General features: G+C 45.1%; 1 protein-coding gene across 2 annotated transcripts in view; it reads right to left on the reverse strand.

Annotated features, from left to right (window-relative positions):
• Window positions 1-16,258, reverse strand: part of E2F7 (E2F transcription factor 7) — a 31,325-nt gene extending 15,067 nt beyond the window's left edge. The window contains exons 1-5 of one of the 2 annotated variants that reach the window (XM_027107082.1): window positions 16,037-16,258; window positions 15,278-15,361; window positions 7,448-7,723; window positions 6,176-6,344; window positions 1,225-1,515 (exon numbers count right to left, since the gene is read on the reverse strand). In XM_027107082.1, coding sequence (XP_026962883.1) covers window positions 1,225-1,515; window positions 6,176-6,344; window positions 7,448-7,723; window positions 15,278-15,361 — 820 coding nt within the window. In that variant the 5' untranslated portion in view covers window positions 16,037-16,258. The remainder of the gene's footprint in view (window positions 1-1,224; window positions 1,516-6,175; window positions 6,345-7,447; window positions 7,724-15,277; window positions 15,362-16,036) is intronic. The other variant, XM_027107083.1, reaches the window with a different exon arrangement.
• Window positions 16,259-16,581: the final 323 nt, after the last annotated feature.

The following is a 16,581-nucleotide window of genomic DNA, read 5'->3' on the forward strand; positions in this document are numbered from 1 at the left end:
AAGCGTCAAAACGTAATTTACCACAAGAGAGACTGTACTTCTAGTTTGCCAGACCTATCTAACTGTATCAGCAGATGGAAACATCACTCTTGTTACAGTGATCAGCGGAAGCCTGCTGGACACACATCATAAAATGATGGTTCACAAAGAAATAAGACAGATTTTCTTGTGGGTCATAAAATTACAGTAGGTATAAATTGTGAAATGCTTTATATTCATACTTCATTGAATAGAAGCCATGAAGTAGTTTTCCTGAAGCAGTTTTGGAAAAGATCAAAGTAGAGGGATAAAAGGATAGAGTTAGGGACCAGGAACTATTTTCAGAACATCAACACTTCCCTCAATGGCAAGGTCTCCACTTTTATGTCTCTGAGCCCACAATAGCTAGACTGTACCCTCCACATAGCAGGCACCCACCTCTTCCATTGTTTTTCAGAAATAAGTGAAGAAATAAACAATAAGTAAATAGGAGACACTGATTAGATGTGTGTTGCCATTGATGGCAGGCAAACCGTCGCCGACAGATGGCTGTCTCCTCTGGTTATGAGGATAAGAACTGGCTCATAGGGTGGAATTAAAAGGCATGAGGTAGTAAATGGAATGAAAGCCAGGCCCACCCTTCCATTCCTATTGCTTATAAATGCAAGTGTAACGTTAGGGATACCTGCACTTTATTATCTTAGCAAGGAGCAGCAGGGTGAGAATGAAGATCAATGGTTAAAGGAGGGACAGCATAAATATGAGCTGGGAGGGGAAGAACAATGTAATATAAGTAAAAAAAAAAATCTGCATCAAATAAAGGTTGTCCATCTTTCTAATCAGTATTTTCTGCTAATGGGGTTCTTTTCTAAGTCATCTACTCCAGTATATAATTAAACAAACAGGATCCTTTGGAGAGAGAAATTCTTTCCAAGTAAATTTTCCTTAAAGGCTCACAAGCAGGAATCAGCATGGGGCTGTCAATCTGAAACGGGAGCGCTGTTCGAGAGCTACGGTCCAAACACACCAAATACCAAGTGAAACTGCCACTACACAGTTTTTCAGTGAGGTTGAGTGGGCAGCCCAGTCGGGAAGCCATCTGTCTCCCTGTCTTCAGGAGAGAGAATAAGAGGACATCTCCCTCCAGGGTGGTCCATTTGGTTCCTCCCATCTTAGCAGTGACTCTCTTCAGAAGACACCATCGCCCTCTCCCTGCCATTACTCGTGTGGGTACCGTGGACTCACAAGAGGGATAGTCCGGTTCAGAGAAATCCAGTAACTGTGGATCCTGGGAATCTGGACAGCCATCTCTTTTGCGTTCCCCAAATTTATAATCCATCAGGTAGAGCTCTTTCTGTTGGAGGTGTGCCATCTGCTCTTCGTATTTCTGCTCCTCTCCTAGCCTCTGGAGGTTCCTCAGGGTTTTCGGCAGGCTGTGCCGTCCGTGCCAGCCGTACTGATTCTTGGCCACCCGGCTGACCAGATGCAGCGACTCCAGCACATTCACAATGTCGTAGATGCGCCTCCTTTCAACGCCTGTTTGAAAAAGAGAAGCCAGCCATCATCATGCCGACCAACATTTTTGAGTATAAAGTCCTTGAAGGCTTGGACCTTGTCTGTGGACTATTTTGTGTGATACTCTGCCCAGCAAATAAAATTGCTCAACAAATTCATACTATATGAATGCAAGCAAAAGAAATTTTTTTCTTCTTGGGATCCAACTCTCGATAAGATCTAGGATAAACATCCACCTTGAGATGGATGACAGTTCCATCTGTATTACATAAATAGTAGAGCAACTTTTCTTTGGACCTGTTAGGCAAACCACATGAACATTTCAGTGCGTTAAAACGGGTGGGCTTCAGCAACACACGTCATAGTAATAAATGCTTGATGAATGTTGGATGGTTGATTTTGACTTGTGATCCTAGTTATACAGACTATAGAACTGTGTCTGGTAACTGTTAACACATTATTGGACCATATTCTCCTTTCCTGGAGTTTGAATGATGTGAAAAAATTACTTGTTAATTCTCTTAATGGCCAGTAAGGAAAACAGATGGTAAATATTTTGTTTCCCATTTTGCACTGGCAACTCAGGAGTCAAGGGCTTGGGCACCCTTCTCAAGTTGCTGGAGGAAGCTAGTGCCAGGGCTGGAACAACGTACAGGCCGCCCTCTGCTCATCACACCTGTGGACAACTCTCCCTGGGCTCCCACTCACTGTATCCTGCCAAACAGCCCATTGATAAAGCACAGAAAGAAACTCTAGCAGAGGCTGACCATCCAGTTCATCAATTCCCTACCCACTTTCCCAACACGCCCTAAATAGCCAGGATTACCAGCAGTCTATTGAATTTACTAAAAATATTTACGTTGGTTAAGTGCGGGGGCTTCAGGGTCAGACTGCATGAATTGGAATCCCTGCGTTATCCCTTACTAGTCGGGTGAGCCTGGGAAGTTACTTAATCTCTCTGTGCCTTAGTATTTATCTCATAAAATGATGAGGATTAAATGTGATCATAAACTTAAAGGGTTTCTGATAGGTGTTAATTTATCTACTCTTTGTATGTTATTTGGTAAATATCAGTACTTCCTGCGTGGCACTGGAGATACATAAAATTCCTGCTAGCATAAGAGGGGACAGTAGAAACAGATTTTTAAATCTTCCATCTTGACTCATCCTGTTATGCAATAGGCCCTTAGGCTTTGGGGACTCAACTGGCCCCTTGTGCTCTCGCCTAAGTATCCGTAACAAAAGCCTCCAGGCATCTCTCAGAAGACTGGCCCAGGTACAAAAATGCCTTCTTTCTCTTCACTTGCCAAGAGCTGTTCTATAATCAGGGCAGACTTGGTGCACGTAGCTCTTGGCCTTTCAAAGATTTAACACAAGAAATAAACCAGGTTACAATGAAAACTGTGGAGCTGAGAGGAGATTCTACCCCGTGCATGAAGAGGCATTTTGCAGTCAGAACATTTCGGCTCGTGACCTGGAAAGGTTCTTCACTCTCAAAAGCTCAGGCTTTGGTGCCAGATGCCTGCTGGAAGGTGTTGGCCAGAGCAGTCAGCAGCCCCTTGTCCGGATCTGCCTGGCTCCTTATTCCAGTCTGTTTTCATATATTAACACATCTTGTTGAGAGTGGAACGTTACAAACCTTCCCATTAGAAATGTCATGTGAATGCAACTGAGACAGCCCAGGGCCAGCCATATGTCTGGCTGTTTTGTTATTCTGTATTAGACACAAGCTGCTAAGTCTCCATCTAGTGGCTAGACATCTCAAGAAATAAAGGAAGACTGGGACAACTAAGAGAGGAAGATGATGCTTGCTGTGCACCATAAGTGTTCAGAAGGTGGTGCTGGCAAAAGCCCATAGGCAGCTACTTGCCTGAATAATCACTCACCTTTGCAATCTGGACTAACTGTCCACTGGCTGGGTGCACCTAAACTTCCCACGTCACAGGTCTCAAGTCCTGCAGGTAACTCTGGGGCTTGCTCTGCCAGGAAAGTCTTCCCTGGCGCTGAGCCTTCTTTTTCTTTTGTATTCAAGGCAATCCGATTAATCGTAGGCATGGCATTAGTTATGCCCTTGAGGATTTACCAATTGTTACCATGCTTCCCTTATGCCCCATAGAGCTTATCAAGAGCATCTCAGCTCAATAAATAGTTTCCCAGGCTGTGTAACTTTCCATTTACTAAAGTCACTCCCAGTTCTTTAACCTCTTCTCTATAACATCAGTATCGAATCTACATGAGACCAGAAACTGGGAATGAATGCAATTTGAATGCTTTGCACATCGTTGGTTAAAATATGGTCTTAAAGCTTGTGACCTGGGATAGAGCAGGAGTTTAGACTCAATCCCAGGAGATGGTTACCCCTGAAACAGCTTCTAGGAAGGGACTCCATTTTTACGATCTCACGTGAAGAGAGATGGCAGGTTCATCTGGCAGGTCTTGGAAATTGTGAAACAGCAGGAAGCTGTTGCAAAAATCTTTGGCATTCTGTTCCAGGCGGTTATAACATGGGGATTTACAGCCCATATGAGAGTAGAATCCCACTCTTCTGTCCTCCCTGGGACCTGTAATGTAGCTTTCCAACATCTAATCTTTTGTCTTCTGCACTGATATCAGTGCAAGGACTCTTGATGAGGCCTGGGTATATGGAGGAAGGTGGCTTCGTGAACCCCAATGAGAAAGACATCGTATGATCTGTTGTTTTACCCTCATCTTCTTCTTTTTTTTTAATTTATTTTTGGCCGTGTTGGGTCTTTGTTGCTGAGCGCAGGCTTTCTCTAGTTGCGGCGAGCGGGGGCTACTCTTCGTTGCGGTGCACGGGCTTCTCACTGCAGTGGCTTCTCTTGTTGGGGAGCACGGGCTCTAGGCGCGCGGGCTGTAGTAGTCGTGGCACGAGGGCTCATGGTTGTGGCTTGCGGCTCTAGAGCGCAGGCTCAGTAGTTGTGGCGCACGGGCTTAGTTGCTCCACGGCATGTGGGATCTTCCCGGACCAGGGCTCAAACCCGTGTCCCCTGCATTGGCAGGCGGATTCTTAACCACTGCGCCACCAGGGAAGTCCCTACCCTCATCTTCTTAAGACTAGTTTCCGGACCCAGTTCCTCAGCTATGTCTACACCAAGCCTCTGTCCAGCTGGCTCACCTTCCCCTTCTTGGTTCATTGCTACCAATGCCAGAATACTGTATTCTACTTCCGGGTTCTAAAATGGCCCCCCGTCAAAGCCCTCTGCTTCCTCCTAGCTGTAGAGGATCACAGGATGGCTTGAAGATGGTGGAGGGGGTGGGGGGAGTACCTCTAATGAGAGCTGAGTAGAAACTGTTCCATGTAGCAGTAAGAGTAAGCCAGGCTCTGAGTTGGGCATGTTACTGACATTATCCCCAACTTTTCTAAGTTTCTGCAAGGTAGGTGCTATGGTCCCTAGGCTGTAGTTGAGAAAAGAATAATTAACTTTTTAAAGCTCTCACAGTCTGTAAATTAGAGAGCTGGGCTTGAAATCCAGCTCTGTCTTACTCAAAGTACAGCCCATGGTCTTCCCATCACAACACACTGGTTCCTCATTACCTCAATTTCCAGCAAATAAAATCTTTTTAGCCATCAGTTTGAATAATTCAGAGTGATAACCATCTACTGGGTCACATTCTTTGGGCTACGGGAAGATATAGAACTAATAAACAAACTAAAAATATACTCTATCATAAAGCCTACTGGGCTGATTTCTTCGAGCCTTTCTTTCCCCTGTATGTAAACCCTCCTAATCTTTTAAGGGGACACTCTGACATCTTCAAATCATGTGATTTCTACTTATTTATTGTCAACAGTATGTTCATTCTGAAACCAACTGCAATCCACGTCCACTAGGAGTCTCTATTCTGAATCGGCAGTCGGCATATTTATAGTCCAGACACCACTGCACATTACACACACCCACGCCGTGCGAACGCATGTATTCCTCTTTGTTATAAGGCTTAGCTGTTTGAGTTATATCCAGATGTGCTTTTACTAGTTGGGCAGACTTGCTGTGAAGGTCACAGTATAGGGCTTCAAACATAATGCTCTTGCTTTCAAATCGTGCTTTATAACAAAAATAACACCAGTTCTGAACTCTTTGAAGCATTTTAAAAAATAAACAGAAGGATATTTCTAAATATCTTTTGAGTCTGTCTGAAATAACATGGGATTAAGATATTAGATATTAATTTGTAATGTGAGTCTTCTGTAAACATATTTTTTAAGCTTAAAAAAACCAAATATTTGTTTGACCCTCAGGCCTAAAAAGCTCCCTGGAATTCTATGCATAATGATGATGACAGAAGAAAAGCTCTACCTGCTCCTCTGTCCTCACTCTTTTTTTTTTTTTTTTTTTTGCGGTACGCGGGCCTCTCACTGCTGTGGCCTCTCCCGTTGCGGAGCACAGGCTCCGGACGCGCAGGCTCAGCGGCCATGGCTCACGGGCCCAGCCGCTCCGCGGCATGTGGGATCTTCCCGGACCGGGGCACGAACCCGTGCCCCCTGCATCGGCAGGCAGACTCTCAACCACTGCGCTACCAGGGAAGCCCCTGTCCTCACTCTTTTGAGGGTCAACTCTTTACTTAGTAAAGGAGGTGATCTGAAGCCTTTGGCTTGCCCGAGGAATCAACGTCTCACCGTAACCGGAGACAGGCCTCCAGGTGATCCCACAATACATACCGAGACTGACAGCAACTTCATCTAGGGAGATGGTAGTTTTCTCAGTTGACAGTGGATAACTTGGATAGCGAGCTAGAAACTTCTGGCACAGGAGTCCTAAACTTTTCTGTTTTCTGCTTGGCCTTTGCTTTTCAAATTCGTCCACAGCACTGTCCCCAACAACAGCAAGCTACAGAGGGCAGACAGAGGGAGGGGGAAAATGTCACAGTTAACATCTGAACAGAGAAATTGCAATGGGTGGTATTGGCGAGTGGAGGGGAACATCTAAATCCATACCATCCTAGATTCTGGTTAAAATGCATTTCCTAATCTAATTTTCTTAACATTTTACCTATTGCTTTCTCTGAACTGAACTTTTCCTCCTTTGTGATTTGAGGCTGAGTCTACTGTTTAAAATAAAAAATGAACAATGCAGTCATTTATAGGTTGCTACACCCTTGCTACTAGCGTGCTTGTTAGACTGAGATCAGCGTCACCAGGAGCATGTTAAGAGGTATAAAACCTCAGGCCTCACCTCAGACCTGATGTATCAGAATCCGTCTCTTCCTAAGATCCTGTGTAATTCCTATTAACGTGAAAATTTGAGATGTACTTGCCTGCAGTGTGTCACCAGACTCTTTATTTTTCACAATTTACCAAGGGTTGATGGAACTGAACAGGGGGAGCTAAATCTTATTCTTCCTTATTCTTTCTTATTGTAAGTACATTAAACTAGTGTCCTTGTCTTATCAACTCACATTTGAAAAAGGCTCAGTTCAAGCCCCAAGAAAAACTTTTTTTTAAAGTATAGATATGCTGCTTATTCAGTAGCTCTGGTTCCCTACAGGACAGGTAATTTAAAGATGATTTAACTTTAAAGCCCCAAACCAACGAACTGAACATACATGAGAATGATAAAATTCCCCAAGTCAAAAACATTTAGATTAATATTACCCTTAAAATCAAAGCAAAAATTATAATTCATGGCAGCATTAAAAAAAATCCAAATTTCTTCATTAGATCAAAATTATTAAATATCATTGCTTAAAAAAATTATCATTTAAAAATGTGTACTAGTGAAGACAGTATCATACAGAAGAAAAGAAAGCATTCATTATGAAAAATGAGATATAGAATAAGAGTTCCACTTCAGCTGTAAATAAATAAAAAGATTAAGTGGAGTACTGCTTTTGACTCAATAGTAACCGAAAAACTGAGAATTCTGTGACTTTTTAATGATCAGGTAAACATTTTAAAATTCTATGAAAGGTCTTAGGAGCACAGCCTGTTTACCTGCAGACAGTCTGTAAATGCATCGTCCTTGTTCTCAATGGGCCTGAACAGTCCTTTTTTCTTCTCTCGGTCTCTTATGTCTGGGCTGGCAGCACTAATGAGCATCTTCAGGTTAGCGGTGGGTGTCCATGGTTCTGCTTGCTGTCTGTCGACAAGCTTAACTGGAGTGATGGGATTTCTTTCTGGAGTGAAGATTTTTTGTTTCGATAAGTCAATTGGTTCATTTTTTATTGGCGTCTTTGGGGCCATCCTTGAGCGATCAACAAATATATTTTCCTATTTTAAAAAAGAGACCTTTTAGCGAAAATGAGAAAGGGCAGGTATCAGCTAACAGTACACTTTATTCCCATTATTCACTAAGTCATGAAAATACAAACAGACCTATACGTTCAGGGCTGAAAAGTATCAGGATAGGTAGGACTAATGAAAATAAACAGAAGGATCATGGGAACCGAAGAGTGGCTGCTACTCCCTTTAAGCATGGTTTTCACGGCACCTCTGTGAAAGAAGTCATGAGTGTTATGCGTCGCGGTGAATGCTTGTAATAGGCGGGGACGATAATAAGAGCAAATGTGGGTTGAGCCCATATTGCTTCTAAGTGACATATTTTTTTAAACACTATTTACGAGTTTGCACTAACTAGTGAAGAGCAATTATGCTTTTGTTCAATGTTCACCAGTGCTAATAGAGCAATTACCAGGACAGATGAATGGAAGGGCATCCAACAAAATGCCACATTTCAAACCACCCAGCTATCTAATGTCACTCCCCCAGAGCAGTGCTTCTCAAACTACTCCTGGTGAAGGACCAGGGTTTTTCACAGACTGGAAACTCCCGGAGACTGATACACGGTCTTACTTCATAGGACTCATATGCAACTCCCATCACATGTGACTCTCCTCTTGAGTTTGCCACTCAACTTGACCTACAGCTTGTTCGACAAGAAGCGACCACTGAGCACAGGTTTAGAGGTCACAGGGGCCAGATCGACTGAATGACTGTAGAGGTTTCTAAGTGCTGAACTCTCAAGTTCTGTTCGTGATGTGTTGCAGCTTGATAATAGTTTGTGGCCTAGCACCTTCCGCCAGACTCTTTGAGTAGACTATCTTAGATAATTAAAAGAAAAGATTAATGATGGGTTCATTAATCCATTAAGAAAAAGGACTAAGTACACACAACTCGCGTTTGGAATTACTAAATTACCGAAACAAATTTCTTTCCCCTAAAATAAGTTTTTGCCATTCAAACCCAGAAAGATTCTGCTCTTCCCATAGTTGAACTCACCTCCAGGTAATAGTGCCTTTACGTAATTAGGAAGGTGGATGAATTACATATCTGTCACTCCCTTTCCTGCACACAATATCACTCTATAGATTATTGCATGCTTGGATTTTGGCTGAACAGTGGTTTAAAAAAAAGTGTTTTCCTATAAACGAGCAACATATGAAGAAGGAAAAAGAATTGTTTGGGATGGACTTCCCTGGTGGCGCAGTGGTTAAGAATCCGCCTGCCAATGCAGGGGACACAGGTTCGAGCCCTGGTCCGGTAAGATCCCACATGCTGCGAAGCAACTAAGCCCGTGTGCCACAACTACTGAGCCTTCACTCTAGAGCCTGCGAGCCACAACTACTGAAGCCTGCGCGCCTAGAGCCTGTGCTCCACAACAAGAGAAGCCACTGAAATGGGAAGCCCGCACACCACAACGAAGAGTAGCCCCTGCTCGCCGCAACTAGAGAAAGCCCGCGCGCAGCAACGAAGACCCAACGCAGCCAAAAATAAATAAATAAAATAAATTTTAAAAAATTGGGAGAAACTGGAGTTTGCGGTAGCAGGCCAACTCTTGTTTTCTGGATCAGCAGAAGCTGCCAGCTAGCCATGGTGAGGTTCTGTCCTAGGGTAGCAGGAAAGGGGTGGAGATGGGGGTGACGATTTCTCACACCACTGCCGCAGTAAGCATCCAGCCTGAGGCAGTGCATCTATTCAAATCTCTTAACAAATCCCTACTAGTATACAATTCTGATGAAGTCTTCTACAAGGGAACTCTCAAGGGAAAGTACCGAGTGCATATTATGTGCTACACATGATACCTGTTTCATGCACTTTACACCTATTAACTCCTCATCCAATCCTGTAACCGAGGTAGTAGTATTTTTCTAGCCTACAGATGAAGAAACTGAAGCACACAGAGGGTGCCTTGCCCAAGGTCACATACAACCTCAGTCAGTATAAAAGTCATTGGTAAGGCAAGAAATAGCTGACAGCAGAAGTTTCCAAAATTCTGCATCTAGAAGTAAGCTTGTCCTGGGTGTGAACTGGGAGGAAGTTATCTTTTTCGCAGCTCCAGCAAAAGGTATCCAGCAGGCCACGGGGCCCCACTAGCCTCTGTGGAGAGGCAGCATGGGAAGCAGCTCTGCATGTGGGCTGGTAGGGCCAGCTTACCGGCCTCTGCTACTTATCAGCAGGGTGAGAGCAGGCAATTCCCTTCTCACTTTAATTCTCTCAACTGAAAATGAAGTTCATAAAAACACTGATCTCCAGAGTTATGAGAATAGTTCCTGGTATATAGTGATCACTCAATAAAACCTAGCTATTCTCTCTCCCCCCGCTCCACTTCCTGTTCTTTATTACCATCCATCCTGGCCCTCAGAGCTAATATAACATAGCACAGTGTACTGCTATTTAACTCCCTGGGCATGTGTCTTGTCTCATTGACGAGACTGTGCACTTCTGGAGGTCAGGGAGCTAGTTCCACACATCCCATTCCTCACAGTTTTTGGCACAATGCCTTCCCCTTCGCATGTGCTCAAGGAACACAGGGCCTTGATTATCTAGTTATTTCAGAAGGTATCCCAATGGTGGAGGGCGTGTCCCAGGCTTGTTGAGGTGCAGAGATTCATCCTTCTTCTCCACAGCCCTCATGGTACCTGTCCTCCCAGGAACACTGAGCTCCTACTTTTTCCCTACCAAGGAGCAATTCAGGTGAATTATTTCCTCCAGCACTTTGACATATTTTCACTACAGTTTAAGTAATACTTAAAGTAGAAGGGGAGTTATGTCACATGGTAGGTTACGATCGTTATCACACCTCTACTCAACAGAAAAAAATGCCAAGCAAATTGTTTTCTGAGGTTTCAGGTGGGCAGAAAGTCAGCTGCAATCTAATCACATCCTGATCCATCCGTCTGTCTATCCTGCAATCCTGACACTGTAGAAGGCAAAGGAAAGGGGATTGGAATGAGAATTCAGAAATAGAGCGGTTTTTGACTCCACTCTATATCTTTCTGATACTGCACAAATTGTTCATTTTGTCTGGGCCCAAGTTTCCAGATCTTTGAAATAAGGGGTTCAGACCAAATTATATATCTCCAAGGCTTTCCAGCAAGGCTACCCAGCCATGTGGTGGACACTGGGATGCACCTGGCTCACTTCTGGAATGAATGACTCATTTCCCCAGCTGCTGGAGTAATGTCAATAGTAAGCTTCTTCACGCTTTGGCTGAAGAGGGCTGACTCATCCGGGATCACACGCCTTCCCGAGAGGCCGGTACTGTCCTCAGTGGCTGGGAGAGGCAGCATTGACATGTAACAGCTTGGTCCCCTTACCCCGACTCAGGACTCCTCCGAGGGGTCGTCCCAGAACTCCCTATGGGGTAAACCCAACTTCCACTGAGACTGTTCTGCAGCTCTGCTTCTCCCTCTGTCTAATTCTGCTGCCTTCCCTTCCCTTAAATGGGCTCCCATCCCCAGGGCACTCCCTAATAAACCACCTGCACACTAATCTCCACGTCAGATCTGCTTGCCAGGAAGTCAAGCTGCAACACCCTGGAAATCACCTCTTCAATTAGAGAGGGCCTGGAGACAGTCCCCAGGAAACGGGTTCTCCAGTTCTCATGTGCAAAGGGAGGTGATGCACCTTGGCTTACCTGCCATGCAGTTGCTGTGAGGATTAGATCAGATAATGAGAGTGAAAGCAGTTTGTAGTGTGTGAAGTGCTGTGCAAATGTTCATCACCATCATCATCATTATTATTTATTATACCAGCATTATGACTGAGCTGTAAGCTGACATGGAAAGGACCTGGTAATTAGAAGATCTCGGTTCTAGTCTTGCTTCTGTCTCAGATACAGCTTTGATCATGTTACCTCAAATAGTACATAGACATCAGCCTGTTCAAGGCCCTTGGTGACATTTTGCCAACCTCTTTTCCGGTCCCATCTCATGCACGTCCCACATTTTGTCCAAACAGTCCATCGTTCTTCTTCAAACCTGCCCCAAATTTTATCACATCTGAGCCGTTGCGCACACCATCACGTTGACTCTAAAGCCATGGGCTAAGCTTTGCCCACTGAAACCCGACCTGCTGTTTAAGACTCATTGCAAATATGACAGGCACGTCAGGAGGCATCTCCTTCTAGCTATTGACTAACAACTCTCCTTCCCTTCAGAGCACACTTTCCAGAATTAGTAATCCACACGGAGGGCTTTCCCCTGCCTGTCTCCCAGGGGGTTCCTCAAACCACCAGTCTGCTCTGATCCACTGCTCTCACTTCGGTCACCTGTCAGTTGACAAGTCAATGGCAAAATATTGCACTTGACCTCACTGCAACGGTTAAGACTGTTGACTATTTGCTTTATAAAACTCTCAGTCCTTCTGAGCTACCACTTTTTTCTCTCTTGGTTCTCTTCTGACTGTTCCTTCTCAGCCTCCTTCACTGGCTCCTCTTTTTCCACTCTTAGAAACTCAGCCCTCCACACCTCCCTGTTTGCTCTCTCCGGGGCAGCTCACCCACTCATGTACAAGGCTTTAAAACCAACCTGTATGTTGTTAATTCCCAAGTTTGTATCTGGCTAGGACTTTCCGTGAATTCCCAGATCAGGCAACCAACTGCCTCTTGTACATATTTATTTACCTGTAATCACACGGGTACAAATACATGCTTCAAGTTGAACTCACCTTCTTTTTTAACCACTCCCAAAAGATGAATGACCTTCAAAGAAAACCCATGCCCACTAAGTCTAGGCGTGTCCCCAAATTTACCATGCTGATTTACTTCTTTACTAGTTTCCTTCCTCTCTACTTGCCTAAGTCTTAGCACTCATCCCTTCAAGCCCTAGCTCAAGTGTTATCTCCTTCACAAAGCCCTCCCAACAGCTCAATCCTTGTTGTCCACCGCTTCATCCCAAACCATCCTTTTTCTACTTTTGTCATTCCTAAATGCACTGTAGACAACTGAAGAGGAGAGTCTTGCTTATAATCTCACAACTTGGGCACAGTAAGATTGGGTAATGGCGTTGAAAACTCCTCTATGTTTTAAAGAAAAGTTTCTCCGTGAGTGGTAAGAAGATGGATGCCTACCTGTAGACCTTGAGCAATGAAGATCAGACAGTCAAGAAAGATAAGTCCTCTAAATGCCGACTGACCCATAGGATACTGTTCCAGGCACCCACCAGAGGGTTTCAAGAAGTACCACTAGCTTCTGGCCACTCTGGAAACTTTGAACATTTCTTGAATGTCCACAGCACATATACTCATATAGAGTCTGCCTATAATGACCGTCTTACTCCTTCTTGTTTCCTTATAGTTGAAGTCCTCAGCCCAGATATTACCTCTGTGAAGCTTTCCAACTTGCCCTAGACTCCCCATGAATTTCTTTCTTAATCTTCTGTTCTGCTGGGGCACTTGGTTCCCACTCCTATAGCTCTTACCAAATCACAGTCTAGTTGGTGAGTTTTACATCTCAGTCCCTGAAAGTGTCTCAGGTAACCGAGGGCCAGGCCTGCATCATATTCATCTTTGGGCTGTCAGTTCAAATGAGTAAGGTGTGGGGCTTCCCTGGTGGCGTAGTGGTTGAGAGTCCACCTGCCGATGCAGGGGACACAGGTTCATGCCCCGGTCCGGGAGGATCCCACATGCCGTGGAGCAGCTGGGCCCGTGAGCCATGGCTGCTGAGCCTGCGCGTCCGGAGCCTGTGCTCCGCAACGGGAGAGGCCACAACAGTGAGAGGCCCACGTACCGCAAAAAAAAAAAAAAAAAAAGAGTAAGGTGTGAACAGTATGGGTTGCTGGGTGCTTTACAGACACCCAAAGAGGAGAGGCTACTTATTAATTTCAATTTATGGAAGAAAAAAATAGGCTTAGGGAAGCTAGGAGACTTATTAAACCGCTGTACCCCCAGCCCCTGAAACATAAATATTTGTTCAAAGACTGAATAAATATATTTATTTGAGGTTATGAAGCTAACAAATGGTAAAGCAGGAAATCACACCCAGATCTCTCTGACTCCGAATCCCACGTTCTCAGCAGCCCTAGAAATCCTCCTTCCTTTACTTCACAGCACTGTGAAAAAAGAGACAAAAGCCCAGCCTAGCATCTCGCAGGAGCGCTCTGTTCTCTTCCTTTGCCGTCTCTTTGACAGGTGAAATAAGCCCTGCTCGTGTATTCTATTTCAAACATTTTAACCACTTTCCCAAACCTCTATGGCGTCATTTGAGGTTTTCTCTACACCCACTAAAATATGAAAGCTCAGCTGGGCACAGCACTTACTGGGCTAACTAGAGTAGGAGAAGTAACGTTGTTGAAGGCACGATAAAAAGTCATTGACCCAGAAGGAAAGAGGTGGACACTTTGACTTTATATAAAAGTATACACATTCTTTCAAGGCTGTCCCATCCAAATTACAAAGGAAAACAAAAAGTTTTGCTCTGAAACTCCCAAAGCCAAAACTCTGAATATATACTTTAAAGTCTGGGCATTGCCACTCTCAGATGGCATAGCGAATTCTTTAAAAATGCTCTTTAAAAGAATAATGTTTTGGTATACTTCTTTTCCTAACAAAAATAAATCAAATGGTAGAGGGAAAAAAAACCCTACATGAAAAAGCATACAGTTTCACACCTACCCAAAATTAACGGTTGTCAAGTATTCTTCAAAGGCCCATATAACAGGTGCTTTGCAACCAGGCAATTTCATTGTGGGTGCTAAGCCTAAAATTAAGCCCAGGAACCAGAGAAGTTCAATGCCTATGGAAGTTGCTATGCTCAGATTGATATTTAAACTTTGTAAACCCAGGTTTGTCATATCTACTTGCCTCTGCCCAAAAATGCTTAGATGTTCGCTACTAACAAGCTATTACACCTTTTCGGTAGGGCACCGGCTGGTGAGGGCATTGGTGCTGACATGGGTCCTGTTTAGACATTGCTATGGCAGGTTCACTTTGTAATGTTTCTTGAAGACGCTACTATTGTCTTACAGATCACAAGTCATGCAAAAACCACAAGGGAAAGCTCAGTGCAAAACCAGAAGTAACACTGTAAAATATTCAAAGAGTCCTTGGTGAGCTCAGTCACTTTATCTCCCTATATGGGAGACACTGGTCATGTTCTTGGGAGAATGGAACCACCTCTAGGAGCTGGTCCATCAGGATGAAGAACATTTCACTGCACTTTAATAATCTAGCATTTAGAGTGAAACAGTCTATTTTCCTGGGAACTGAGGCTTAATATTCCTGCCCAGCATTAGCTAATTCTACTCTTGGTAACTACAGTTATTACAAACCTTTGATTGCAGTGTCTAGCATATCTTTGATTCATATAAGTCAGTTTCAACATTACATCTAACCACTGCACAATGACTGAGAAATTCAACAATAATGGTTGGATGCCTCCTCCATTAAAAAAAAAAAAAAGAAGAAAAAAGAAAAGCATAGTCCTAAAATGTTCATCAAGATTATTATGTTTTTAAGACAAATACAAGTGGCATTTTGGAATCTTGAATTGAATTAGACATCACCATCGTAAATATGATAGAACTTAAGGTATTTAAGTTCACTTACCTTTTGGGCATTTTCCCCATCTTCAATTGCAAAACCTAGTCTGGGGTTGATCAGGTCTTTTAGTGTTAAACAGTTTACCTCCATCTGTAATGCACAGTTACATTAGAAAATGACTTTAAATTGGATACTCTTTCCTTCAACAAAAATATCTATTACTTGCTCATGAACATGAACTTCCGCTCCCTAAACTCATCCTGGGAATTTTCAGGATTGTGGCCACTCCAACTCTCCGAAACGCACACGAACGAGCACAAACACTTAAGTGTGCTTAGTAATTACTGAAATTGGGAAGAAAAAAACCCCGATAAAAATAATACTTTTTAATGAAAAGCAACAGGACAAAATTAAGTTTCAAGTCAGGAGAGTGTAGGGCAAATCTGTCAGAAAGCACAGGGTCTCCTAGGTCAGTTAATTTTGGCGCAAAGAACGGGGAGGAATTCGGCTTTGAGGGGTTTTGAATCAGGGGGGAAGGAAACCTGATCGCTAGACCAAACCCACTCAGCGCTCAGCGCAGCTCTTTCCCAGGCCTCCGAGCAGACCCCAAATATAAACTTTTCCAATGAAACCCCCAGATCGTGAGGAAGGGCAAGTTCCCTACTGCCCGGCCGGAGGGAGAGCTGGAGCCCAGACACCCCTCGCACGCCTGGTCCTGCGGCAGCCGGGGAGGGGAAGGGTGGCAGGCTGGCAGCCGGGGCGGGAGGGTCCCCTTTCACCCCAATTCCCGCCTCCCCGCCAGCGCCGGGGCCGCACGCTACTTACTCCCCCTTTGCGAAGGAGCCTTCCTGCCTCTACCGGGACCTCCACGACCCCACAGCAGCGCGGGATCAGCTGGGCGAGTCGATCAGCAGCCGGGCGGCGACATCGGGCGGGGAAAGCGAGGCGCGCAGTTCCCCGCTCCGAGTGCCCTGCGCTAGCGGGGACCCCGCGGCGTCCGGGCAGCGCCAGCGCTCCGACACGCCGAGCGCGACTGTAGCTCCGGATCGCAGTCCCCGCTAAAACACCTCCTCTGGCGCCTTGAGACCGAATTTGAGAATCCACCAATCAGCGGCGGCCGGCGAGGCTGAGCCGGCCAATCGCGCGGCGGCACGGCCCGGGCTCGCCGCCCCTCGGAGTCTTGGCGCTCCTGGGCGCGCGTTTCGACCTCACCCGCCGAATTGTTGCCGCCTCGCCCCCTCCCCCTTCCGGGTACCTGGAAACCTCGGGCCCGGGAGCCAATTCTTGCCGGGTACGCGGGCCCGGGCGGCCGCGGGAAGCCAAGGTGGGGGCGGTGCGGGGCGGCGGGAGGAGGAGGAGGAGGACTCTTT

The sequence above is a fragment of the Aethalodelphis obliquidens genome, unplaced genomic scaffold (genome assembly GCF_003676395.1).
Source record: "Aethalodelphis obliquidens isolate GAN/ISIS:26980383/991018 unplaced genomic scaffold, ASM367639v1 scaffold8, whole genome shotgun sequence".
NCBI classification, from domain to species: domain Eukaryota; kingdom Metazoa; phylum Chordata; class Mammalia; order Artiodactyla; family Delphinidae; genus Aethalodelphis; species Aethalodelphis obliquidens.